Below are 26707 nucleotides of genomic sequence, written 5' to 3'. Positions count from 1 at the left end.
TGTGCTGGCTCTTTGAAACAGCTATCCAATTAGTCCCACTCCCCTGCTCTTTTCCCATAGCCCTGCAAATTCTTCCTTTTCGACCATATATAAAATTCCCTTTTGAAAGTTACTATTGAATCTGCTTCCAGCACCCTCTCTGGCAGTGCATTCCAGATCCTAACTCGCTGCATTAAAAAAAATTCTCCTCGTCCCCCCTTTGCTTCTTTCGTCAATTGTCTTAAATCTATCCGCTCTAGTTACCAACTCTCCTGCCACTGGAAACAGTTTCTCTTTATTTACTCCATCAAAACCCTGGGTTCTGGGACACCATCCAGTACTGTCACATGTAAGCTTTGACAGCAAGTGCCAGATAGGCTATTTAACTATGGGGAGCATCACGGTGTACACACATGCAAATTTCCAATAGTAGTCGTTGTATGGTGATCCAGAGCTTCAACCCTGCCTGATTTTCCTTTTCCCAAACCCAGGCCATTTGCAGTACCCCTACCAACTGGTCTGGCTGATATTAGCTAACTCAGCACAGACCAAACATGGAAGCTGGGATCTTCCTGACCTATATAATCTGAGCCATTAGTGATAGCTTGCTGGACAGATTTGGATGGTAGAATATAACTCTAGTTCTGTATAATATGTGATATGTGTCAATACTAACTCGAAGTGTAATGTGGAGGGGGAAACATTACATTTCAGAAAATACATCATTAGAGTTTTAGGAGGGAGTGGTTTGTGGTTTTCAAAAAAATTAGTGTTCGTTATTCAGCGAATTTTATTGCTCCACTGTTGCCAACCATGCCTTCAGTTGCCAAAAACAACAACGTGCATTTATATAGCACCTTTAACATAGTAAAACATCCCAAGGCGCTTCACAGCAGCATTATCAAACAAAATTTGATAATGAGCCACATAAGGAAATATTAGTTCAGGTGACCAAAACTTTGGTGAAAGAGGTAGATTTTAAGGAGCATCTTAAAAGAGGAGAGAGAGACGGAGAGATTTAGGGAGGGAATTTCAGAGCTTAGGGCCTAGGCAGCTGAAGGCACGGCCAATGTTGGAGCGATTAAAATCGGGGATGCACTAAAAGCCAGAATTGGAGGAACGCAGGGTTCTCAGAATGGTATAGGACTGGAGGAGGTTACAGACTTAGGGAGGAAGCGAGGCCATGGAGGGATTTGAAAACAAGGATGAGAATTTTAAAGTCGAGGCATTGCTCGATCGTGAGCCAATGTAGGCCAAGGATGTTACGGTGGTGGAAGTGGGCGGAAGGGCGGAGACAAGGATGTTACAGAGGTGGAAGCAGGCGGTCTTGGAGATGGAACTGATATGGGGTCGGAGCTCATGTCAGGGTCAAGTGGGAGATGCGAACGGTCTAGTTCAGCCTCAGACAGTGGCCAGAGAAACCAAAGGGCTGACCTTTTTTGCTGCCAATTAAATCAGAGAGAAGGGACAGATACAGGTATTTGGTATCGACAATGATTTTGGCATCCGCTGGGAATTTTCCTTTATCCAAAGTTTTACTTTTTTGCTACGTTCTAGAGCATTCAAACATAGCAAAATTATTATGTGAAACCTTTAAAATTGCCTGTACGGAACCAAAGCATTACCGTCAGTGGGAGGAAGCAAAGATCTAGATCAGGAGAAATTTCCAGTGTTGGGTGTGATATTCAGGGGTGGAAGCCTAGGCCCTAAACTCTCGAATTCCCTCCCTAAACCTCTCTGTCTCTCTAACTTTCTCTCCTCCTTTAAGACGCTCCTTAAAACCACCTCTTTAACCAAGTGTTTGGTCACCTGTCCTAATATATCTTTATGTGGATCCATGTCACATGGTTGTCTGTTATTGCTCCTGTGAGGTGCTTTGGGGTGTTGTACTATGTTAAATGCGCTATATTAATGCAAGTTATTGAGTGTAATGTGGAGGGGAAAACATTATATTTTAGAAAATACGTCATTAGAGTTTTAGGAGGGAGTAGTTCGTGTTCCCTCTAAAAATTAATGTTTGTTAATGTTAATGCTGTTGCTCTCTCGGCTTATTTTAAATTTAAACAGTAAGTTTCATGAGAAGCCACGTTCCTTCACTCAGACATTGGCAGTGCTATCGCCTTAGAGATCAATTGGCAACAAAATAGAGTACAAAGTATCTTATTGCAAACATTTAGAGCTAAGAGAATCGTTTTATTGATGTGCTACTTAAGTCGGACCATTTGAAGTCTTGTGCTCATGCCCACTCTCGCTCTTCCCACCCCTGAATATCTCACCCAACACTGGAAATTTCTCCTGATCTAGATCTTTGCTTCCTCCCACTGACGGTAATGCTTTGGTTCCGTACAGGCAATTTTAAAGGTTTCACATAATAATTTTGCTTTGTTTGAATGCTCTAGAACGTAGCAAAAAAGTAAAACTTTGGATAAAGGAAAATTCCCAGTGGATGCCAAAATCATTGTTGATACCAAATACCTGTATCTGTCCCTTCTCTCTGATTTAATTGGCAGCAAAAAAGGTCAGCCCTTTGGTTTCTGTGAAAAGCATTGTTTTGTAAAAAACTCGTTTCCGCAGAAGTTGATCCTCTTCGAAAGACCTCCTGAGATGAATGTTTTGAGAATCGTCTGTTCTCAATGGGTATTTCTTAATTCATTGCTTTCTCTGAATAAACACAAAGGGCTCAATTTTAAAATGGAAGTCTAGGGGCGGGGTGGCAAAGAAGATCGGAGAAATCCGGAGCGGGCAGGATTCCCGGCTCCAACCCCCTGAAGAACGTACGCGACCCAGAATCATCTGGGTACGTGCGCCGTTCCCGCACCCGGAAGTTCCGTCAGCAATTAAAGCCGGCGGGATGATATTTAAACAAGCAAATGTACCTCATCGAGGTACTTAAGGTACTTTATTTTTGGCATATTGGCCACTTAAAAAGATTTTGAGCTTACCTGGGCAGCTTTCACACGGCTTCCAATTCACGCCTGGTGAAACCAGGCGGGAAGGGTCGGATCAAGCAAAACTAAAGTAAATAAATTAAATTAAATTACATTTCCTATTGTAAAAAAATAAACATACCTTACAAACAATGTCACCTGCACCCCCCGCTCCGATGTCTGATGTCTCTCTGACGTCCGACGTCTTCTCCTCCCCCACCCCCCCCACCACTTCTAATGTTCAATGTCGTCTCCCCCCAACCTCTGATCTTTGTCTCCCCCCCCCCCCCCCCCCCCCCCATTCTCTTTTGCAATGACCAATGAGGTCTGTCTCTTTCTCCCCCCACCGCCCCTCGGATTTGCAGCTCCTGTCGGTAGCCAGCCTGTCAATCAGATTGGCTGCCGGGCGTGAAACCCGGAAGAGTCTTTAATTGGCCTCATTAGGGTTGCGAGATTGCAACCCGCCTACTTGCCTTCCAGGTTTGGTGCCGCATATCACCCCCCCTGCACCCCCCCCCCCAACCTCCGCTGCCCTTTGGAAATTGAGCCCAAAGTCTTTAATATGGTTACATTTCTGAATTTTATGCTGAGGTCCTGCTGTAGTTCCCTCAGCAGGCCTTATTGATCCTAAGTGAAATAAATTTCAGGCAGTCTTGGTTCACGTTTGGCAGCCTAGTTCAGAATGGCCTTGAAAATAATTCACCTTGAAAGTGGAGCAGTGCACTGGGAGGTGGAGCTCTTTCTGCTCCACAATCCATCCTGTACCTGCATGGAGTGTATTTGAACGAATATCACTGGTTGCAAAAGAGGGTGTTGCCATTATTCAGCACTTTCATTCCTCAACTCTACTCCACCCACGGAAAAAAACCATCAGTTCTACCCGGTCTTAGAACGTTGCACAGAAACTACCTACAACGTTACTGTAGTTTCTGTTAAAAGAAAACTATTTGCGTTTTTTCTGCTGTATCTAATATTAGCTGTGCCAGCTTCAGAAAGTTCTGCAAACAGAGAAGATGGTGGATAAAAGTAAGACTTGCATTTATAAAGCACCTTTCACAACCTCAGGAAGTCCCAAAGCACTCTACAGTCAACAGTGTAATTTTTGAAGTGTAGTCTCTGTTGTTATGTAGGAAAACACAGCAAGGTCCCACAAACAGTAATGTGATAATGACCAGATAATTTGGTTGAGGAATAAATATTGGCCAGGAGCACCTCCCTTGCTCTTTTTTGAAATAGTACCATGGGACCTTTTATGCCCACGTCAGGACATAACATTTTTTTAATGCCTTTTTTGAAAGACGGCACCTCCAACAGTGCAGCACTCCCTTGGTACTGCACTGGGAGTGTCAGCCTGGATTATGTGCTTAAGTCTTTGGAGTGGGACTTGAACCCACAAACTTCTAACTCCAAGGCGAGAGTGCTACCCTCTGAGTTATGGCTATGGTTACTTACAGTCTGCAACTCCCGTGCCGTTTTCCAGTTTTACAAGGACCATGACAGTAAGTTCGAGGAGTTGCGGAATAAAACGTGCGTCAATCAAGGTGCCGGCCTTGACGTATGCAAGTGCAGGATACCCAACCAACCACGCCAACTCACCAAGCAATGGAGCGCCCAGTGACATCAGTTTTAATGACTCATGAGTCTCACGGGAGTGAGCGATTTACAGAGCCAACACAAATCGATCCTCACTGCTGACTGACCAGTCTTGTACTTATATGAAAAACAACTTCCATTTAACGTATTAAAATGTCCCAAGACCCTTCACAGGAGCATAATCAGACAAAATTTGTCACCGAGCCACATAAGGAGCTATTAGGACAGGTGACCAAAAGCTTGGTCAAAGAGGTAGGTTTTAAGGAGCGTCTTAAAGGAGGAGAGAGGCGGAGAGGTTTAAGGAGGTAATTTCAGAGTTTCGGGGCTGGACAGCTGAAGGCACGGCCGCCAATGGTGGAGCGATGAAAATCGGGGATGCACAAGAGGCCAGAACTTGAGCGCAGAGCTCATGGAGGGTTGTAGGACTGGAGGAGGTTACAGAGATAGGGAGGGGGAGGTCATGGAGACTTGTATATACGTGATGGGCAAAATTTACTAAAATAAAATTAGGTGTGGGAGAGAATTGAATCTGGTTCTGATAGGTGTCACACATGAGGACGTCCTATGATGTGGCTTGTCATGATGTGGTTTGGAAGTCCTGCCGTGTTACTATGAGAAGGGCGGACAGGAAAGAAATTCCCTCACCACCCACATGGTATAAATGCACAGTATCTTTCCTTCTGCAAGTTAAGTTTTTGTTCTAATAAGAGGTATTTTCATTCAAGGGAAACGTCATTGTTGTTTGTTCCAGGTATTGGCTGATACTAAAACAAAAAGTTTTTTAAAATTTTCTTTTCCATTTGCAATTGTTTTGTGCCAGACCCACCGAGCTGGCCTTCAGAAAAGAAAGTTAGAAGAGCCAAACCACACATTTTATATACTCCCCTCACCACCAATGCGGCCAATACAATTCCGTACACATTAATTATCACCACAGAAACTCGTCTTACAAAATGTAACAAGTAACAAGCAATGGCAAAGACGTTCACGGTTAAACAGGGATTGAAGTTTGATTCTCACAGATTGTTGGGATGTAGGAGGTCTCAGCTGCACAGAGTTCTGACATTTTTGCGTAGTTGTCTTTGCTGCTCTGTTTCCTGTTAATTGTATCATTATTTTGCTAAATTTCTTGAGTTGCATCTGGTTTACCTTGCCTGAGATAGTTAACTAATGGACTTGGTATTACATCAGGCAGTACCTTTGATCCATTTGGCCATCAGAGGGGCTGGCAAATACATTGGTGTACAGGTGTGAAATGTAAGTGTTTTAACCTCCCCCTCCCCCCCCCCCCCCCCCAAAGCAATGTAAGGCAATTGGTGTAATTAGAAATATACCAGTACATTCACTAGCTGCCCCACTGGCCCAATGAGCCCAATGTAATGCTGTGAACCTGCTCCCTCCCAAAGAAAGAACAAACTTGCATGTACTTTGCGACAGCCTGAGGATGTGAAAGACGCAAAGTGCTTCACAGCCAACAGATTATTTTTGAAGTGCAGTCACTTGTTATGAAGTGGAGCCAGTTTGTGCTCTGAAAGGCCCCACATATAGCAGTTAAGCTAAATGCATGACTAATCTATTTTTGTAATGTTAGTTGAGGGATAAATATTGGCCAGGACACCGGGGAGAACTCCCATGCTCTTCTTCGAAATAGTGCCATGGGACCTTATACGTCTGCCTGAGAGGTGTATGTGATGATGTGGAGATGCCGGTGATGGACTGGGGTTGACAATTGTAAACAATTTTACAACACCAAGTTATAGTCCAGCAATTTTATTTGAAATTCACAAGCTTTCGGAGGCTTCCTCCTTCCTCAGGTGAATGTTGTGGAAATGAAATCCTCGAACCTTTCGCATTTATAAATCACAGAACAATACTTGGTGATTACAGACAGTCTTTTCAACTGCCCGTTGCCAAGGCAATCAGTGTTCAGACAGACAGGTGTTACCTACAAGGTCTCCGAATATACAAACCACCAAAAAAAAAACAGAGAGAGGCAGAAACATCGAAAAGACAGCAAATGACCCGTTGCAGTCAAGGACATTCAGCCACCGACCTTCGGGTAAGCGTACTCCAAGGCGGCCTTCGAGACGCACGACAACGCAAAATCGTCGAGCAGAAATTGATAGCCAAGTTCCGCACCCATGAGGACGGCCTCAACCGGGATCTTGGGTTCATGTCATGCTACACGTTACCCCACCAGCGAACAAATGTTATCTGTTTTTAATACAACGGGTCATTTGCTGTCTTTTCGATGTTTCTGCCTCTTTTTTTGGTGGTTTGTATATTCGGAGACCTTGTAGGTAACACCTGTCTGTCTGCACACTGATTACCTTGGCAACGGGCAGTTGAAAAGACTGTCTGTAATCACCAAGTATTGTTCTGTGATTTATAAATGCGAAAGGTTCGAGGATTTCATTTCCACAACATTCACCCGAGGAAGGAGGAAGCCTCCGAAAGCTTGTGAATTTCAAATAAAATTGCTGGACTATAACTTGGTGTTGTAAAATTGTTTACAATTGAAAGGTGTATGTCACTTTAACGTCTCATCCGAAGGACGGCACTTCCAACCGGGCAGAACTCCTTCAGTACTGCACTGAAGTGCCAGCCTAAATTTAGTGCTCAAGTCTCTGGAGTGGGAACTAGTTGTGTGTTTTTTTAAAAAGATTCCAGGGGTTTTCGCCTCTGCCATTCTGCTTGTAAGTCCATTCTAAGGAACACAGGAACAGGAGTCGACCATTCAGCCCCTCGAGCCTGCTCCGCCCTTCAATTAGATCATGGCTGATCTGTATCTTAACTCCATTTACCGCTTTGGTTCCGTAACCCTTAATACCCTTACCTGACAAAAATCTATCAATCTGAGTTTTGAAATTTTCAATTGACCCCCAGCCTCAACAACTTTTTGGGGGAGAGAGTTCCAGATTTCCACTACCCTTTGTGTGAAGAAGTGCTTCCTGACATCACCCCTGAATGGCCTAGCTCTAATTTTAAGATTCTGTCCCCTTGTTCTGGACCCCCCCCCCCCACCAAAGCAAATAGTTTCTCTCTACCTACTCTATCAAATCCTTTAATTATCTTAAACACCTCAATTAGATCACCCCTTAATCTTCTACACTCAAGGGAATACATGCCTAGTCTATGCAACCTGTCCTCATAATTTAACCCTTTTAGCATTGGTGTCATTCTGCTGAATCTGCACTGCACCACTGCCAAGCCCTTCCTGAGGTGCAGTGCCCAAAACTGATGCAGTACCAGAGCTTTATACAACAGAAGCATGACTTCCACCCCTTTGTATTCCAGCCCCTGGCAACTAAGAGTTGATCACTCTCCGCACCAGCTGGACATCACAATTGGCCTCAGTCCCCTGGGTTAGGGAAGGGGTGAAATCAGCTGGGGTCCATCAATCTCATAAATGCTGCCTGCATGGGAGCTGGGTGGGGATGGGCTCAGAATTGGCTCTGATGCCTCTTCTTCTCTCCACCCTTCCACCACCAACCCCCCAACCCAATGCGGCCGAATATTTATTGTCGATGCTTACACAGGAAGCTAAATGCCAACTCTCCGACTCTTCCTACCTCCCCCTGGTCCATGACCCCACCGCTGAACATTAAGCCATTTGTTTCCCAGCACGTCACTGACCTCATCTCCTCTGGAGATCTTCCCCCTAACGGCCTTCCAACCTCATAGACCCCCAAGCCCGCACAGCTCACATCCACCTCCTTTCCAAGATCCACAAACAGGACTGCCCCCAGTAGACCCATTGTTTCAGCCTGTTCTTGCCTCACGAAACTTATTTCTTCCTATCTCGACTCTCTCCTTGATTCTCCCCTTGTCCAGTCTCTTCCGACCTACATCTGCAACAGTTTCCAGTTTCCCGGCCCCAACTGTCTCCTTTTCACCATGGATGTCCAGTCCCTCTACACCTCCATCCCCCACCAGAATGGCCTGCGGGCCCTCTGTTTTTTTCCTTGAATGGAGGCCCAACAAGTCCCCATCCACCACTGCCCACCTCTGCCTGGCTGAACTTGTTCTTACATTGAACAACTTCTTTGACTCCACTCACTTCCTCCAAATAAAGGTGTCGCTATGGAAACCCGTATGTGACCTAGCTATGCCTGCCTTTTCGTGGGATTTGTGGAACACTTTTTGATCCAGTCCTACCCAGGTCCCCTCCCTCACCTCTTTGTCCGGCATATTGATAACTATATTGGGGTGCCCTTTCCTGCTCTCGCCCCGAACTGGAAAATTTCATCAACTTTGCTTCCAATTTACACCTTCACTCGCCTTCACATGGTCCATCTCCAACTCTTCCCTTCCTCGACATCTCTATCTCCATTTCTGGGTATAAGCTGTCAGCCAATATCTATTATAAGCCCACTGACTCCCACAGCTACCTTGATTACATTTCCTCCCACCCCACTTTCTGGAAAGACTCTATTCCATTCTCCCAGTTTCTCCGTCTCCGTCGCATCTATTCTGACACTGCCACCTTTCACACCAGTGCTTCTGATATGTCTTCCTTTTTCCTCAACCAAGGATTCCCCTCCACTGTAGTTGACAGGGCCCTCGACTGTGTCCGTCCCATTTCCTGCACTTCTGCCCTCACCCCTTCCCCTCCTTCCCAGAACAATGATAGGGTCCACCTTGTCCTCATCTTTCACCCCACCAGCCTCCACATTTCCACCACCTCCAGCGCAATCCCACACCAAACAATTCTTCCCCTCCCCTCCCCTTTCAACATTCCAAAGGGACCTTTCCCTCCACGACACCCTGGTCCTTTCTTCCATCACTCCCAACACCCGCTCCCCTTCCCACAGCTCCTTCCCGTGCGAGTGCAGGAGGTGCAACACCTGCCCTTTCACCTCCTCCCTTCCCACCGTCCAGGGCCCCAAACACTCCTTCCAGGTGAAACAGCGATTTACTTGTGCTTCTTTCAATTTAGTATATACTGTATTCTTGCTCACAATGCCGTCTCCTCTACATTGGGGAGACCAGGCACAGATTGGATGATCGCTTTGCTGAACACCTCCACTCTGTCCACAAGCGTGACCCTGACCTGCGGGTCACTTGCCATTTTAATTCTCCGTTCCACTCCCACTCCGACCTCGGCCTCTTACACTGTTCCAGTGAAGCTCAACGTAAGCTCAAGGAACAGCACCTCATCTTTCGTTTAGGCACTTTACAACCTTACAGACTCAACACTGATTTCAATAACTTCAGATCATAACCACTGCTCCTATTTTTTCGGACAGCAGGTGCTGGTAATGGTTCTGCTGTTGCCATTTGCAGCTCCTCTAGACCCAACTTTTGTTTCTAAACCTGTTCCATTACCATCCTCCTTGCCTTACATCATCATCCCTTTTGTTATTTAATCACTCCTGCCCTCCATCCTATCACAGACCTTCCCTTTTGTTCTTTCCTCTCCTCACTCCCCCCATCCCCCCGACCCCTTTCTCAGGCTCTGTATTGCTTAAAAATTGTTAAATCTTTACTTATTCCAGTTCTGGCGAAAGGTCATTGAACTGAAAGGTTAATTCTGTTTCTCTCTGCACAGATGCTGCCTGACTCGCTGAGTAATTCCAGCGTTTTCTGTTTTTATTACAGGAACAGTGGCCATTTGCCCACAGGCAACCAGTACTTGTGGATTTCTAATCCGTCAAAAAAACAATCAAAGCAAGCAGAAAAAGAAAACCAGGAATTTTGTATTGTGTAGTGCCATTTCCATACTAGCAGATGGTGCTGTTGTACTTTTTAATAGTGACAACACCTGTAGCAAAATATAACAAAGACTTGCATTTATCAGAATGTCCCAAAGCGCTTTGCAGCCAATGGAGTGATTTTGAAGTGTTGTAATGTGGGAAACGCTGCAGCCAAATTACACACAGCAAGATCCCATAAACAGCAATGTGATAATGACCAGATCATCAGATTTTAATGTTTGAGGGATAAATATTGGCCAGGACACCAGGGAGAACTCCATTGCTCTTCGAAATAGTGCCATGGGATCTTTTACGTCCACCTGAGAGGGCAGACGGGGCCTCGGTTTAACGCTTCATCCGAAAGGCAGCACCTCCGATTGTGTAGCGCTCCCTCAGTATTGCACCTTAATGTCAGCCTAGATATTGTGCTCAAATCTCTGGAGGGGGACTTGAACCCACGACGTCCTGACTCAGAGGTGAGCGTGCCACCTCAACTGATATTTTACTGGCACTCGGGGAGACCAAATAGGAAAGCAGGAATATTGTCACCTTGACAACCACAAATTCAGGCTTTTTGGATAATGTGTATATCTTGCACTTGTTAATGTAGCGTTAAAATGTTACTGCTTTGAAACAGAAGATTAGTTGAGGATAACCAGATGAAATGGCAACATTAATAGGTGAAGTGCTGCTATGGAATCCCTCGGTGTATGCAAAGCCAACATTTTGTATTCACAGGGGGCTGTGCATTGTACCGCGACGCACTGACTCACAAATATTCTTATTGTAGTAAATCGTTTGACCAATTGGTTCTGGCAGGCCAGTAGACTCCCAGCTCTGTCTCAATTACTTCATCTATTATAGGCTTTCATAAAAGTGAGGGGCTCAAGTACATTGCGGAGCAACTGAATGTTCAGAAAATTGGCAGCTTTAAGTTGTGGAGATTTTCCCTTCTTCCCAAAGAAGTTGCATTTATATAGCGTCTTTTCACAAACTCAGGGTATCCCAAAGCCGTTTACAGCCAATGAAGTACTTTTTGAAGTGTAGTCACTGCTGTAATGTAAGAAACGCAGCAGACAATTTGCACATAACAAGGTCTCACAAACAGCAATGTGATAATGACCAGATCATCTGATTTTTTTTGTGATGTTGGTTGTGGGATTGGCCAGGACACCAGGGAGATCTCCCCTGCTCCTCTTCAAAATAGTACCACAGGATCCACCTAAGAGGGCAGACAGGGCCTCATCCCAAAGACATGTCTCATCCCAAAGACACCACCTCCAGCAGTGCAGAACTCCCTCAGTACTGCAATGGAAGTGTCAGCCTAGATTACTTGCTTGCAGTCTCTGGAACAGGGCTTGAATCCACAATCTTCTGACTCAGAGGCACGAGTGCTATCACTGAGGCACGGCTGACACCTAAATTCCCAGCATACTACGGTCTGAGTGTTTGCACTGTGGAGCAGCCTCCCAGAATGCACCAGTATGATTCAGGTAATTGGACACAACGCAAAACATGTCTTCCCTTAGCCTCTTACAGGAATTACACATTTGTTTTTCTACATGTCTGTAAAATGAGCAAAAGCTTAAGCTTTAGAGCCCCTTTAAGATTTGACAGACCTATTTTCATGTACTTAGCTTTTTCTCACTCAGGGAGGTTGAGAAACTCAGAGACAGAAGAGCAGAGAGAGACAAATACAATGTGTGAATGAGCGAGGGAGGGAAAGAGGCAGATACAGCACAAGTGACAGAGGGTGAGGCACAGAAAATAGACTCTTAATTTGTATTTTAAATGGTTACAGCACCTACCTTTTTTTGTTTATACTGAAAATTTGAAAACAGCGATCGTCCATATGGACAGACTTATGTAAGCAGCTGTGTCATCTATTTATTTAAACAGATGGGATGCTGGAAATATATAACAATGTGGAATATTCAAAGCTTAAGATAAGCGAGTGTTACGGTATTAGTGTTTTCTAGCTAATAGTTTGTTCTTAGGGATCAGCCTATTACATCAAACACACACACACACACACGTGTCATAAAAATCTAATGCAGTGAAAGTGAAATTTCAGCTGGATAATTAATAGTTAAGTGGTCAGGTTTCTTACTTAATTCAAGACTCAATTATAAGCGTTATGCAGAGCTTAGAAAAGAAATACTTGGGTAAATATTTTGTTCCAGCCTTGATTGCTCTGGGATTTAGGGGTGTTTGTGCCGGTCACGGAGCGCGGAGAATGGATGGTGGAGACTCTTTGTGACAATCATCCTTGATTGGTTCCGTTATTTAAACTGTCGGTCACAGCACTCTGCACAAATTGCTCAGACATCTCACAAATGAAAATGAACGAGGCAGCAAGGCATAAAGTGCAGCGTGGCAATTCCTTTATTCTTAACTTCCTCCCACCCCCACCCCCCAATACAGTGACATTTTAAATAGAAACTTGCTTTTCAATGATTTTTTTTGTTCCAATTTTCTGCCCTCCTATTTCCTGAAGGTGCCGAGTCTTGCTGGGGTATAGATCCACGAGCAGTAACCAACCTTTGCCATCTCATACAAGTATGCGTCCTTCATATATAATCCCAGTATGCTAAAACAACAATAACTTGCATTTATATAGCACCTTTAACTTAGCGAAACATCCCAATGTGTTCCACAGGAGCATTATCAGACAAAAATTTCACACTGAGCCACATAAGGAGATATTTGGACAGGTGAACAAAAGCTTGGTCAAAGAAGTAGGTTTTAAGGAGCGTCTTAAAGGTGGGAGAGAGAGGGAAAAGAGGCGGAGAGGTTTAGGGGGGGAATTCCAGAGCTTAGGGCCCAGATAGCTGAAGGCACAGCCGCCAACGGTGGGGCAATGGAGATCGGGGATGCGCAAGAGACCAGAATTGGAGGAACGCAGAGTCTGGGAGGGTTGTAGGGCAGGAGGAGGTTACAGAGATAGGGAGGGACGAGGCCATGGAGGGATTTGAACAGTCAATCATGGAGGTATCATAACTGAACATAGTCTTGTCTTTGCCCAACACATGCACTTTTCAACATGTGTCATTGTGAAGCAGTTAGAATGGGCCCCTTGGCTGATTTTTCTCCACTTGCCGACCAGGAGTACTCAGTGGCGGTTGCTATGATGCCAAACAAAACACAGCAGCGGTAGAAATTACAGTTTTGCCTGGAAGACTTGCATTTGTATCACATCCTCAGGACATTCCAAAGCGCTTCACAGCCAATGAAGCACTTCTGAATTGTAGTCACTGTTACGATGTAGGAAATGCAGCAACCAATTTGAGCACAAGGTCCCACAAACAGCAATGTGATAATGACCAGATAACCTGTTAGAGTGATGTTGATTGAGGAATAAATATTGGCCAGGACAGCTGGGAGAACTCCCCTGCTCCTCTTCGAATAATGCCATGGGATCTTTTACATCCACCCGAGAGGGCAGATGGGGCCCATCCAAAAGTTGGCACCTCCGACAGTGCACCCTTGGTACTGCATTGGGGTGTCAGCCTAAATTATGTGCTCAGGTCTCTGGAGTGGGATTTGAACCCACAACCTTCTGATTCAGAGGCGAGGGTGCTACCGACTGAGCCACAGTTAACATCTCCTGCAGATGAAATAAGCATGTAGTTAAAAACAGATCCACACAGGTAGACCATCATCTTGAACACAACTACTTCTTTATCAGATTTGGACACAGACACAAGTGCTGGGACTAGATCTCGGAAGAGTGAGGTCACCCACTTTGGAACTAAGAAAGATCGATTAGAGTGTTTTCTAAATGACGAGAAGCTTAGGAACTGTGGAGGAGCAGAGAGAGGGGGGCCCCAAGTACAGAAATCACTAAAGTGGACAGGTACAAAAAATTTTAAAAGCTAATGGAATGTTGACCTTTACCTCAAGGGGGCTGGAATACAAAGGGGTAGAAGTTATGTTAAAATTGTACAGCGCTCTGGTTAGACCCCATCTGGAGTATTGCATTCAGTTCTGGGCACCGCACCTCAGGAAAGATATACTGACCTTGGAGGAGGTGCAGCGCAAAATGATACTGGGGCTGAAAACTGAGGCCAGGTTGCATAGACTAGGCCTGTATTCCCTCGAGAATAAAAGATTAAGGGGTGATCTAATTGAGGGTATTTAAGATGATTCAAGGATTTGATAGTTTCTCTCCATCTACCCTATTTCCTCAGGTGGGGGAATCCAGAACAAGGGGGCATAACCTTAAAATTAGAGTCAGGCCGCTCAGGGGTGATGTCAGGAAGCACTTCTTCACACAAAGGGTAGTGGAAATCTGGAACTCTCTCCCCAAAAAGATGAGGTTGGGGGTCAATTGAAAATTTCAAAACTCAGATTGATAGATTTTTGTTGGGTAAGGGTTTTAAGGGTTAAGGAACCAAGGCAGGTAAATGGAGTTGATACAGATCAGCCATGATCTAATTGAAGGGCGGAACACGCTCGAGGAGCTGAATGGCCCCCTCCTGTTCCTATGTAGATGTAAAAAGTAGTTACATTCTGTTTAGAATGTCTTTCACTTCCTTAGAGATCTTCTCTCACCGTTCTTTTCTGCGCCTTATAAACGTGAACATCTTTCTTGGCGTCGTAATGGACCCTTTCCACCCTGAACCGACTCCCGAGCATCTTCAGGAAGTTCTGGTCCCGCTCGTACCGGATGCGGCAAGACAGCAGGATCGTAGTGCGCTCGGAGCTGAGGTGTTCCAAAGTTTCCAGCAGATCCGGGAAGGTCTCCTCCAGGTAAACTATGTCCGCCCCCAAGACCACGTCATAGCTGCCCGGGTTGAACTGCCGCAGGTTCACCCCCCAGCTCAGCTCCCTGACCCGTGCCCTGGTCCGCTGGTCGGGAGGGATGTTTTCTCGGAGATTGGACTCTAGGAACTGTAAGGCCACTTCCCTGTCAGTGAGTGTCACATCGGCACCTGTTTAAAAGGTCAACACGGAGACAATACTGTGTTAAAATATTTTGTTTCTGGTGATGGGTGAGGGATTTAACACTTTTTCTCCCAGAGGTAAATATCACCAACATAACAGCTTGCATTTATACAGCGCCGCTAACGTAGCAAAATGTCCCAAGGAGATTTTCTTTTATTTATTCATTCTCGGGATGTGGACGTCGCTGGCAAGGCCGGCATTTATTGCCCATCCCTAATTGCCCTTGAGAAGGTGGTGGTGAGCCGCCTTCTTGAACCGCTGCAGTCCGTGTGGTGATGGTTCTCCCACAGTGCTGTTAGGTAGGGAGTTCCAGGATTTTGACCCAGCGACAATGAAGGAAAGATATAGGTCCAAGTTTCCATGCACCTGCTGCCCTTACCCTTCTAGGTGGTGGAGGTCACGGGTTTGGGAGGTGGTGTTGAAGAAGCCATGATGAGTTGCTGCAGTGCATCCTGTGGATGGTACAGACTGCAGCCACGGTGCGCCGGTGGTGGAGGGAGTGTATGTTTAAGGTGGTGAATGGTCTTTGCCCTGGATGGTGTCGAGCTTCTTGAGTGTTGTTGGAGCTGCACTCATCCAGGCAAGTGGAGAGTATTCCATCATACTCCTGAATTGTGCCTTGTAGGTGGTGGAGAGTCAGGAGGTGAGTCACTCGACGCAGAATACTCAGCCTCTGACCTGGGTATTCTGATTCTGATTCATGGTAATGGAAGGGGGTGGGGGGAAGGGAGAAGGGGAATGAAACCAGCAAGTCGGGAGATAGTTAGGGAAGGTGACGTGGTCAAAGAGACGGTATTGAGGAGGCTGACACTTGAGTGCAGTACTTGATGAAGATGTCCTCTTTCAGTAGAACACCAGGGGAATTCTCCCCTGTGTCCAGGCCAACACTTATCCCTCAACCAACATCACTAAAACAAACAGATTATCTCATTACTGTTTGTGGGATCTTGCTGTGCGCAAATTGGCTGCTGTGTTTGCCCACATTACAACAGTGACTACACTTCAAAAGTAACTCATTAGCTGTCAAGTGCTTTGGGATGTCCTGAAAGGTGCTATATAAATACAAGTTCTTTCTTTCTTTCTTTGTTAGTATCGCCCAGCCAGCAGTCAGTCTGCCTATAGGAAATCCATGGTGTCAGACTATCTGCTGAACAGTTTTTTAAATTCAGCCTCTTGGAGGCCATTCTAACCATTTTGAAAATTTTTGTATCCTTCCCATTTTATCACTTCTCATAGCCTCCGCAGCCCAAGGGGCCAAAGCTTTGTATCCAGGCAGCGATGTACTTGAGATAGGTGGATGCCACTGACCGTATGATATTCTAACCCCCACCTCCCCAAACTCCCTAGGCCTTTACTCAATGCCTTCCCACAACACGACTGAGATTAAATCAGAAATGGCAGAACGGAGGCTGCATCCTACGGTTTCGCGAACACCTTCCTGCAATAACAGGAGAGTGCAAACTGGTTTCAGTAATGTGGGAGTAACCCAGCACTTACCGAGCAGTGCCGCAACTATTCCCACCAATCCGGTTCCTGCTCCCAACTCTATCACAGTGCGGTCTCGTAGCTGGATCGCTCCCAGTTCAAGATACGTGCAAAGTACAATGGCCTGAAACACAAAAGGAAGGGCTTCTCTTAGCCTCAACTGTGTTTTAAGTGGTTGGGTCATACACTGTCTTGTAATTTTTCTTTTAAAAGGATTACCTCCTCTGACTTATATTCTACCGTTTTGGCCGTGTAGTTTGTTGATTGTGGCTTTGTTGATTGTTGCCCTGCATTGATTGGACATGTTTAGTGTAATATCCAGTAAGACTCTTGGATGTTTTTCAGCTTCATCCTTAGCTGTTTCAACACCATATATGGAGCACGTGGATCATCTATTTTTCCTTCCTATTTGTAGCACTTTGTACTTTTCTGCATTAAATTTCATCTGCCATTGTTCTGCCCACTTTGCACATTTTGTCCAACTCATTCTCTAATTTTTGAGTTGCCTCCTCCCATTCCACTGCCCCTCCTGGTTGGGTATCATCTGCAGATTTGACCACTGTGCATTGAGTTTCTGAATGCAGGTCATGTAATGTAAATTAGAAACAGTGTTGGTCCCAGCACTGAGCCCTGAGACACCCCACTCAGTACATCCCCTCTCCCTGCACCCCCCGGCTCACCACTCCGACATACCTCCTCAAACGGGAATTTGTTTCCTATCCATCAGCGCGTTTCTTATCCATTCCCAGGGTTTTCCCTGAATTCCACAACTTTGACTTGAATTATTAGCCTTTCATGTGGAACTTGATCAAAAACCTTTTGGAAGTCAGGGTACACCACATCATATGGCTTCCCACAATCTGTTTAGGCTGTCACTTCCTCAAAGAAGTCGAGGAATTTGATCAGGCAGGATCTCCCACATCTGGATCCATGTTGGCGTTTGTTGATGTTGATGTACACATGATCCTCAAGTTTATTCCTGATAATTGATTCCAATATTTTACATGGAATGAAAGAAAGACTAATGGGTCTGTCATGTAAAAAGTCGGATAGCCAGATGGTGAAGGATAGAATACGAGAGCTTAGTCTTCAGTTGCTTCCAAGCCTTTATTCTCAGAGATCCCCATTACACACCGTGCACCCTCCCTCCTATAAATGGATAATAGAGAGACTCCAATTGATACCCACCACCTGAATACAATTAACAATAATTGATATAAATCACATGGATACAATTAACATGTAGTTGGCTGGGTCTGTTTTCTCCCCTTCTTTTGCATGCGGTCATCACATTCGCCTATTTCCAATCCACAAGTACTTCCCCAGTGACCAATGATTTCCTCAATGATTGTCAGTGCCTCACAAATCTCCTCCCTAGTCTCTCTCAGCATTCGGGGATAAATGCCATTGTTTTGACTCCGATTGGCCTGTCTAGAACATCCATCTCGTTTTCAATGAAGTCATTGATAATACTTGGGATATTTTTGTTTGGAGAGGGCATGTTGCTCATGTCTTCCCTTGTGAATACTTGGAGGAAGTATTCATTCAGAATCTTTACTATTCTGCGCTAAACCAAAGTTTCAACCAGTTTTATGGTTTTCACCTCTTCTCTGGCCCTCTTGCTATTGTGGTATTGGATTTTTTGTTACTGTTATGCTTAGCCTCACCTACTCTCCACCCGTTTACTGCAGCAACCGTGAGGCCCAAAATATAGTGGGGGTGTGGCACGGCACTTTCCTACAACATGGATTCACACTTGAGTTTCAACAACAACAACTTGCATTTATACGGCACCTTTAACATAGTAAAACATCCCAAGACACTTCACAGGAGCGTTATCAAACAAAATCTGACATTGAGCCACATAAGGAAATATTAGGACAGTTGTCCAAAAGTTTGATCAAAGAGGTAGGTTTTAAGGAATGTCCTAAAGGAGGAGAGAGAGAGGTAGAGAGGTTTAGGGAGGGAATTCCAAAGCTTAGGGCCTAGGCAGCTGAAGGCACGGCCGCCAATGGTGGAGCGATTAAATCGGGGATGAGCAAGAGGCCAGAATTGGAGGAGCGCAGAGATCTCGGTGGGTTGTAGGGCTGGAAGAGGTTTCAGAGATAGGGAGCGGCGAGGCCATGGAGGGATTTGAAAACAAGGATGAGAATTTTAAAATTGAGGCATTCACGGACTGGGAGACAATGTCGGTCAGCGAGCACATGGGCGATGGGCGAACAGGACGGTGCGAGTTAGGATACGGGCAGCAGTGTTTTGGATGAGCTCAAGTTTACGGAGGGTGGGAGATGGGAGGCCAGCCAGGAGAGCATTTGAATAGTCCAGTCTAGAGATAACAAAGGCACGGGTGAGGGTTTCAGCAGCAGATGAGCTGAGGCGGGGCGGAGACAGTCAATGTTACGGAGTTGGAAGTAGGTGGACTTGGTGATGAAGCGGATATGTGGTCGGAAGCACATCTCAGCGTCAAATACGATGCCAAAGTTACGAACAATCTGGTTCAGCCTCATAGACAGTGGCCAGGGAGATGGATGGAGTAGGTGGCTAGGGAATGGAGTTTGTGGCGGATACCAAAGACAATGGTTTTGGTCTTCCCAATATTTAGTTGGAGGAAATTTTTGCTCATCCAGTCAGACAAGAAGTGTGACAAATCACAGACAGTAGAGGGGTCGAGGGAGGTGGTGGTGAGGTAGAGCATGTGTCAGCACACATGTGGAACCCGACGTTGTGTTTTTGGACGATGTCAAGGGGGTAGCATGTAGATGAGAAATAGGAAGGGTCCAGGTAACGGTGTGGGAGCGGGAAGAGAAGCCATTGTAGGTGATTCTCTGGCTACGACTGGATAGATAAGAATGGAACCAGGTGAGCGCAGTCCCACCCGGCTGGTCGGCGGAGGAGAGGCATTGGAAAAGGTTGGTGTGGTCAACCGTGTCAAAGGTCGCAGACAGGTCGAGAAGGCCGATGAGGGATAGTTTACCACGGTCACAGTCACATAGGATGTCACTTGTGACTTTTATAAGGGCCATTTCAGTGCTGTGACAAGGGCTGAAACCTGATTGGAGGGATTCAAACATGGAGTTGCGGGAAAAATGGGCACGGATTTTTGAGGCGACAACACGTTCAAGGACTTGAGAGGAAAGGGAGGTTGGAACTGGAGCGGTAGTTTGCAAGGACAGAGGAGTCAAGTGGTGGCTTTTTTGAGGGGGGGGGTGATTAGGGCAGATTTGAAGGGGAGGGGGTCAGTACCTGAGGAGAAGGAAGCGTTAACAATATCAGCTATCATGGGGGCCAGGAATATAAGTTGGATGGTCAGCAGTTTGGTGGGAATAGGGTCGAGGGAGCAGGAGGTGGGTCTCATGGATAAGATGAGCTCGGAGAGGGCATGAGGGGAGATAGGAGAGAAACGAGAGAAAGATGCAAGTTCAGGGCTAGGGCAGGGGGAGGGAACCTTAGGGGAAGTTTGGCTTGGAGAGCTAGGGGAAGGGAGGGAAGCAGCAGAGGCAGCTGAACGGATGGTCTCAATCTTTGTGAGATTGTTGGAGGTGAGGGTGGAGGGGGCAGGGAAGAGGGGTTTAAGAAGACGGTTTGTAGCGGAGAAGAGAAGCCGGGGGTTATCCCTGCATTCCAGGATGATCCTGGAATAGTGAGCAATTTTGGCAGAGGAGAGCAGGACCCGATAGTGCTTTATGTAGTCCAGCCAGATCTGGCGACGAATGGCTAAACCAGTTGTCCGCCATAAACGTTCAAGTCTGTGTTCTTTGGACTTAAAGGAGTGGAGCTGAGGGGGAAAGACCAGGGTGGGAGAGAATAATGATTTAATGGGGAAGTGCATTAAAGGTGGAGGTGAGGGTACAATTGAGCAGATCGGTAGCTGCAGAAATGTTGTGGTGAATGGAGGGCCAAAGGGTAGTCAGTTGGGAATTTGTAAGTGCCGTTGTAAGTGACTTGGAGGAAAGCTTTATCCAAGGCCGGACACAGAAGGAAATGGGGTTGGGAGGGGGAAGAGGGATGTGAGTGGAGAAGGATACAAGGAAGTGATCAGAGATGGCCTTATCTGTGACTGACACAATGGTAGTAGAGAGGCCACGTGAGATGGAAAAGTCGAGAGGGTTGCTGTGGATATGGGGAGGAGAGTTTATATGGAGGGAAAGATAAAGGGAGGATAGGAGGGAAGTGAACTCAGAGGAGAGAGAACATGATAAGTTGAGATGGAGGTTCAAATCACCGAAGAGAAGTCGCTCGTTGCAGAGGCTGAGGGAGGAAAGCAGTGAAGACACTTCGATGAGAAACTTGGCATGATGCTTGAGTAGAAGGTAGAGAATGAGGATTTTAAAGGAGAGGCAAGGTGAGATGCTCAAAGGAGAAGGTGCCAGAGGAGTCGGGGGCGCAGACCAAGGTGATTTGGTGATAAGGGCCACAACATCACTGTAGCGGTCTGGGTGGGGCAAGGTCCAGCCGGGCGGGGAGGCTTCATTAAGGGGGAAGGTGTCATCACCTGTCAGCCAAGTTTCCGTCAAGGCTATGATGTTGATACAGTTGTGCACAACAAGCTCATGGATGGCAACAGCCTTGATCACAAGTGAACGGACATTCTGGAGGGAGATGCGGAGAGGGGCGGTGATAGCTGTTCTGCTGGCAGAGTCCACAGGGTCAGCACTGGGAGGGTTGAGTAGTTCAGGAAGGACATTGGTAAGATTAGCCCCCAGCGGGCCTGCTGGGTGAGAACGTCATTGAGAGAGTAGGATGGGGCAGTCGGGGTTGTTGCTCGTAAGGAAGCAGCGATGGGTGCCTCGAAGGGTCCTTCGGAGGATAACGAGTGGCACAGAGGGAAGCTGTAGGCTTATCTAAGAGGGAGTCAAGCCTGGGATGTAACGGTATCAGTGACATCACTCTTGCCTCAGTCAGAAGGGCATGGGTTCAAGTCCCACTCCAGACACTGGAGCACTGGACACTTCAGTACAGTACTGAGGGAGTGCTGCCATCTTTTGGATGAGACTTTAAACCGAGGCCCCGTCTACCCTCTCAGGTGGACGTAAATGATCCCACTGCACTATTTTGAAGAAGAGCAGGGGAATTCTCCCCAGTGTCCTGGCCAATATTTATCCCTCAACCATCATCACTAAAAAACAGATTATCTGGTCATTATCACATTGCTGTTTGTGGGATCTTGCTATGCGCAAATTAGCTGCCGCGTTTCCTACATTACAACAGTGACTACACTTCAAAAGTACTTCATTGTCTGTGAAGCACTTTGGGACGTCCGGAGGTCATGAAAGGTGCTATATAAATTCAAGTCTTCATTTTTGTACATCAGTTTCACGTTGGGGGAAGGCTAAGTTTGAATGTAAATTGTTATGTGAAGATACCAAACTAGACCTCCTTGGCTGAGGCCTCGGGCACACAAAAAACCACGAGATGCTCGTCTGGTACTTACTGCATCCCACACTACCGCTGCTACCCCAAGCTGCTTCCAGTCCTGTCTGATCACTATGTCCCGCTTGGCAAAGTGGAAAGTTGCTGATGCTTCATGGAATTTCCGGAGTTCCGGGATCATAGCCCCATCATACGGCAGTAAAGCCATTATGTTCCAGCCCGGACTTTCATGCAGTCTGCAAAAGTACGAAAGAAAGACTTGCATTTATATAGCGCCTTTCACAACCTCAGGACATCCCAAAGCGCCTGATACCTTATGAAGTACTTTTTGAAGTCTAGTCGCTGTTGTAATGTAGGAAGTATGGCAGCCAATTTGCGCACAGCAAGGTCCTACAAACAGCAATGTGATAACTTAGGAACGGGAGAAGGCCCTTGAGCCTGTTCACCCATTCAATGAGATCATGGTTGATCTGTGACCTAACTCCATATACTCGCCTTAGCCCCAAACCTTTGGTTAACAAAAATCTATCAATCTCAGATTTAAAATTAACAATTGAGCTAGCATCAACTGCCGTTTGCAAGGGTTACAAACTTCTACCACCCTGACTAGATAATCTGTTTTTTAAAGTGATGTTGGTTGAGAGATAAATATTGGGACACCAGGGAGAACTCCCCTGCTTGTCTTCATAATAGTACCATGGGATCTTTTACATCCACCTGAGAGGGCAGACGAGCCTTGGTTTAATGTCTCATCCGAAAGACAGCACCTCCGACAGTGCAGCACTCCTGCAGTACTACACTGAAGTACCAGCCTAGATTTTGAAATGGGACTTGAACCCACATTCTCTGAAGTGGGACTTGAACCCACAAATCTTCTGACTCAGAGACGAGAGTGCTACCCAGTGAGCCAAGGGTAAGACTAAAGTAAATTGAGGTGAACATGTTACTCCTTTAATATTACTTATTTTTGGTTCCTTCATTGCTTTCCACGTCAGAAACACTTCAAAAGAAAAGCAGATTATTGCACATCAAATGAATGCTAATTATTCAACAAGCTTATTTGACCAAATCAACCCGGCAAAAGATGTCATCGAGATGAAGTCTCGGCAAAATGCTGACGGCGTGAGGTGGAGCCAAATTTGCTGGTGATTCAGGCCCCACAAGCTTTAGGTTGCCACAAACCCATCAGCTATTCTGTTTGATACAAAATAAACCAGCAAAGTGATGAGATGAATGTGTTACAGTAAAATACGTTCAAAAATGAGGGCGAGTTGAAAGCTCTGGCATTGTAAGGGACTGATACATTTTGATTCTGGCAGGAACCTAGATGTATTTCTTATTTTTAAACACATACTGTACCTCTATTCTTCTAAATTATATATTAACATTTTTTATATATAGTGCATACTTCCTTTAAGAGTGACCCTCACTTCCTGTAACACTTTCCCCTTCAGTTTGATAACACCCCTTTCATTATAAAACAGTATATGCTCTGCTTCATTGCGAGAAAGGCCACAAAAGATCTGTTCGTATATACAAGAAACATTAGAACAAAACCAAATACCACGAATGCTGGAAATCTTCCGCCACATTCCTGGGCCACAGCAACCCTCTCTGCTTTGCCAGATTTTCTATGCTTCCCTCACCCTCTGCTATTCTGCTGTAACCAACTACACCTCCTCTGAACCAATCTTTTGTTTATATACTTGTGCCATTATCACCCCCTTTTGGCTTGCACCATCTGCCCTTTCGTCATTTAATCACTCCTGCCCTCCACTCTATCACAGATCTTTTCCCTGCACTCCCCTTGCTCTCTATATGTGTACTGGCTTAAAAACTGTTAATCTCTAACATTACACAAATTTAACAGCATGAAAACAGGCCATTCGCCTCAACTGGTTTATGTTGGTGTTTATGCTCCACATGAGCCTCCTCCCTCCCTACTTCATCTCACCCTATCAGCATATCCTTCTATTCCTTTCTCCCTCTAGCTTCCCCTTAAATGCATCTATGCTATTTGCCTCTCCTACTCTATGTGGTACCACTCGTTGGGTAAAGGGGTTTCTCCTGAATTCCCTATTGGATTTATTAGTGACTATCTTATATTTATGGCAAAAGCAAAAATACTGTGCGTGCTGGAAATCTGAAATAAAAACAAAAGCAGAAAATGCTGGAAACACTGAGCAGATCAAGCAGCATCTGTGGAGAGAGAAACAGAGTTAATGTTTCAAGTCGATGACCTTTCATTATATTTAAGGCCCCCTGTTTTGGTCTCCCCCACAAGTGAAAACATCTTTTTTGCAACTGCCCCAAGAAACCCCTTCATAATTTTAAAAGACCTCGAAAAGGTCAGCTCTCAGCCTTCTCTTTTCTAGAGAAAAGTGCCCCAGCCAGTTCAGCCTTTCCTGATGAGCATAACCTCTCAATTCTGGTATCATCTTTGGAAATTTTTTTGCACCTTCTCCAGTGCCTCTATATCCTTTTTATAATATGGAGACCAGAACCGTGCACAATACGTCGACCAGTTCTGATGAAAGGTCATCGACCTGAAACGTTAACTCTGTTTCTCTTTCTCCAGAGATGCTGCCTGATCTGCTGAGCGTTTCCAGTATTTGCTGTTTTTATTTAAGGAACATTAGAAGTGTATTTACTTTCATTAACAAACGCTAAGCGGTTCACTAAATGCTTTTTTCATGAAGATAATGTGTCGTTAACTAGTAATGCTGTGAGGTGATGTCCCTTTAAAAATCTTGAGGAGCTCTGATCAACTATCCTAAGTAAAATTATTATTAAACTATATACATTGAACAAAAATCCAAACTGATGACACATAGATTAAACAATCCATTATATTTTTTTAACCAAATTCAAGCTTTGGGCACATTTGGACCCAATAATTAAATTGTAATTATTATTATTGGTTAAAAGAAATCAGCTGCAATTAAATTCGAAATATTGCTCATTTTGATTGTAAATCTGAGAGAAAAATCCCCCCCCCTCCCCTCCCCTCCCCTCAAACAGTGAGAACTCTCCAGCTCCAGGTACGAGGTGCAGACCTTCAGGCGGGAGTCGAGTGGCCTGTGGTCCGGGAGTGCTGTACTGCGAGTCCCAGGCTGTAAGGCCTGTACGAGGTAAGATGATTCGAACGGGGGTTGTGGGAAAGGGCTTGAGGGGGGTCTTCCAGAGTCACGCAGTCAGTCTGGAGAGAAGTAGAGCCGGGCAGGCGCTGAAGGAGGAGACCGAGGCCGAGGGCGAGGCCTGCGGGGGGAGGGACGCAGTCAACCTGTCTGCCCTGCGGGGGGAGGGACGCAGTCAGTCAGTCAGCCTGTCTGCCCTCCCCCTTATTACGGAGGGCGTCTCTTCAGCTCCACAAACCTGCCCCCCCCCGCCCCCGGACGCGGGCCTTTCGGTTTGTAGTTAGTTCACATTGATACTGTCCCTCTTCTCACCTCCTGCTGAGTTCATGCTCTGTGAAGTTTATTTTTAATTCTTTGGTCAAATTAAATGTTAGATTTATATCTACAATGACTTCCTCTCCCTGGGTGTTTCAGGGAATGTTTAGAGAGAGAAAAAGAAAGAACTTTCATTTATATAATTCCTTCCACGATCTCAGGAGTCTCAAAATGCTTTACAGCCAATAAAGTACTTTTTTTTTTGCAGCGTAGTCACTGTTGTAATGTAGAAACCGCGGCCGCCAATTTGTGCACAGCAACACCCCACAATGGCCAGATAATCTCTTCTAGTGATTTTGGATGAGGGATAAATATTGAGAGAACTCCCCTGCTCTTCTTCAAAATAGTGCAAAGGGATCTTTTACGTACACCTGAGAGAGCAAATGAGGCCTCGGTTGCCATTGAGACATAGCTGAGGGGACGGAAAGTAGAGGTGAATGCTGCCTGAGGTGGGACGTAGTATGGCCTGAAAAGCCTAACCAAAATTGAGCTAACGATGCAAAATAAACCAGAGCATGCTCAAAAAATTGGACTGTCTGACTGACATCAGTCAGCTGGCAACCCTATACACAAAGGTCCTCTAAAATACATTAATAAACAGAGGCTAATGCAAAGGTACCATTAAGTAATAGGAATTAATCACCTCATGATTGTGTGCTTTACCAAACAATTGTTGCCAGCTGGTGCAGTTGGTGCTGACTCTGTATGCCTTCAAGAGGGAGCTGGATCAGTTGTTGACTGGGCAGAAGATAAGTGGCTCTACGGATAACACTTGGGGCCCGATTTTACCAGGGGTGCGGGTTCTCAGCGGGTGGTCAGTCGGGCTCGTGAAAAACGCGCCGTCCGAATTGAGTGCGTTGCGCGCGCGATCGCGGCATAATTAAGGCAATTAGCCGGCAGGTACGGGTTCCCCGCGTCGCAGCTGCGTGCCGGCGGCCTGCGCATGCGCATGGATGTCTGAGCGATGGTGGAGCTCTATTTAAAGGGGCAGTCCACCAAAGCCCCTCCAGCCACAACCTAGAGTCCATGCAGGATGGAGGAGCGCAGGGGTAAGGCTGCTCCCCGATTCACGGACCATGCCCTCCAGGTGCTGCTGGACGGGGTCCATATGAGGAGGGAGACGCTGTTCCCCACCGATGGAAGGAGGTGCCCGGGCAGCGCCACCAAGAGGGCATAGGAGGAGGTGGCGTCGGAGGTCACAAGCAGGGGCAACACCACCCGGACTTGGATTCAGTGCCGGAAGAGATTCAATGACCTC

The 26707-nt window shown here is 45.9% G+C and overlaps 1 protein-coding gene across 2 annotated transcripts in view; it reads right to left on the bottom strand.

Moving 5' to 3' along the window:
- Window positions 1-25316, bottom strand: part of mettl21a (methyltransferase 21A, HSPA lysine) — a 61451-nt gene extending 36135 nt beyond the window's left edge. Inside the window, exons 1-4 of one of the 2 annotated variants that reach the window (XM_067988086.1) lie at window positions 25054-25310; window positions 22059-22233; window positions 16640-16751; window positions 13857-15129 (exon numbers count right to left, since the gene is read on the bottom strand). In XM_067988086.1, coding sequence (XP_067844187.1) covers window positions 14732-15129; window positions 16640-16751; window positions 22059-22205 — 657 coding nt within the window. In that variant the 5' untranslated portion in view covers window positions 22206-22233; window positions 25054-25310 and the 3' untranslated portion in view covers window positions 13857-14731. Of the gene's footprint in view, window positions 1-13856; window positions 15130-16639; window positions 16752-22058; window positions 22234-25053 lie in introns of those variants that run through there. The other variant, XM_067988087.1, reaches the window with a different exon arrangement.
- Window positions 25317-26707: the final 1391 nt, after the last annotated feature.

The sequence above is a fragment of the Heptranchias perlo genome, chromosome 7 (genome assembly GCF_035084215.1).
Source record: "Heptranchias perlo isolate sHepPer1 chromosome 7, sHepPer1.hap1, whole genome shotgun sequence".
Classification (NCBI taxonomy): Eukaryota; Metazoa; Chordata; class Chondrichthyes; order Hexanchiformes; family Hexanchidae; genus Heptranchias; species Heptranchias perlo.
The sequence above is the reverse complement of the archived record's forward strand: the minus strand, read 5'-3'. Positions and strand labels throughout refer to the sequence as shown.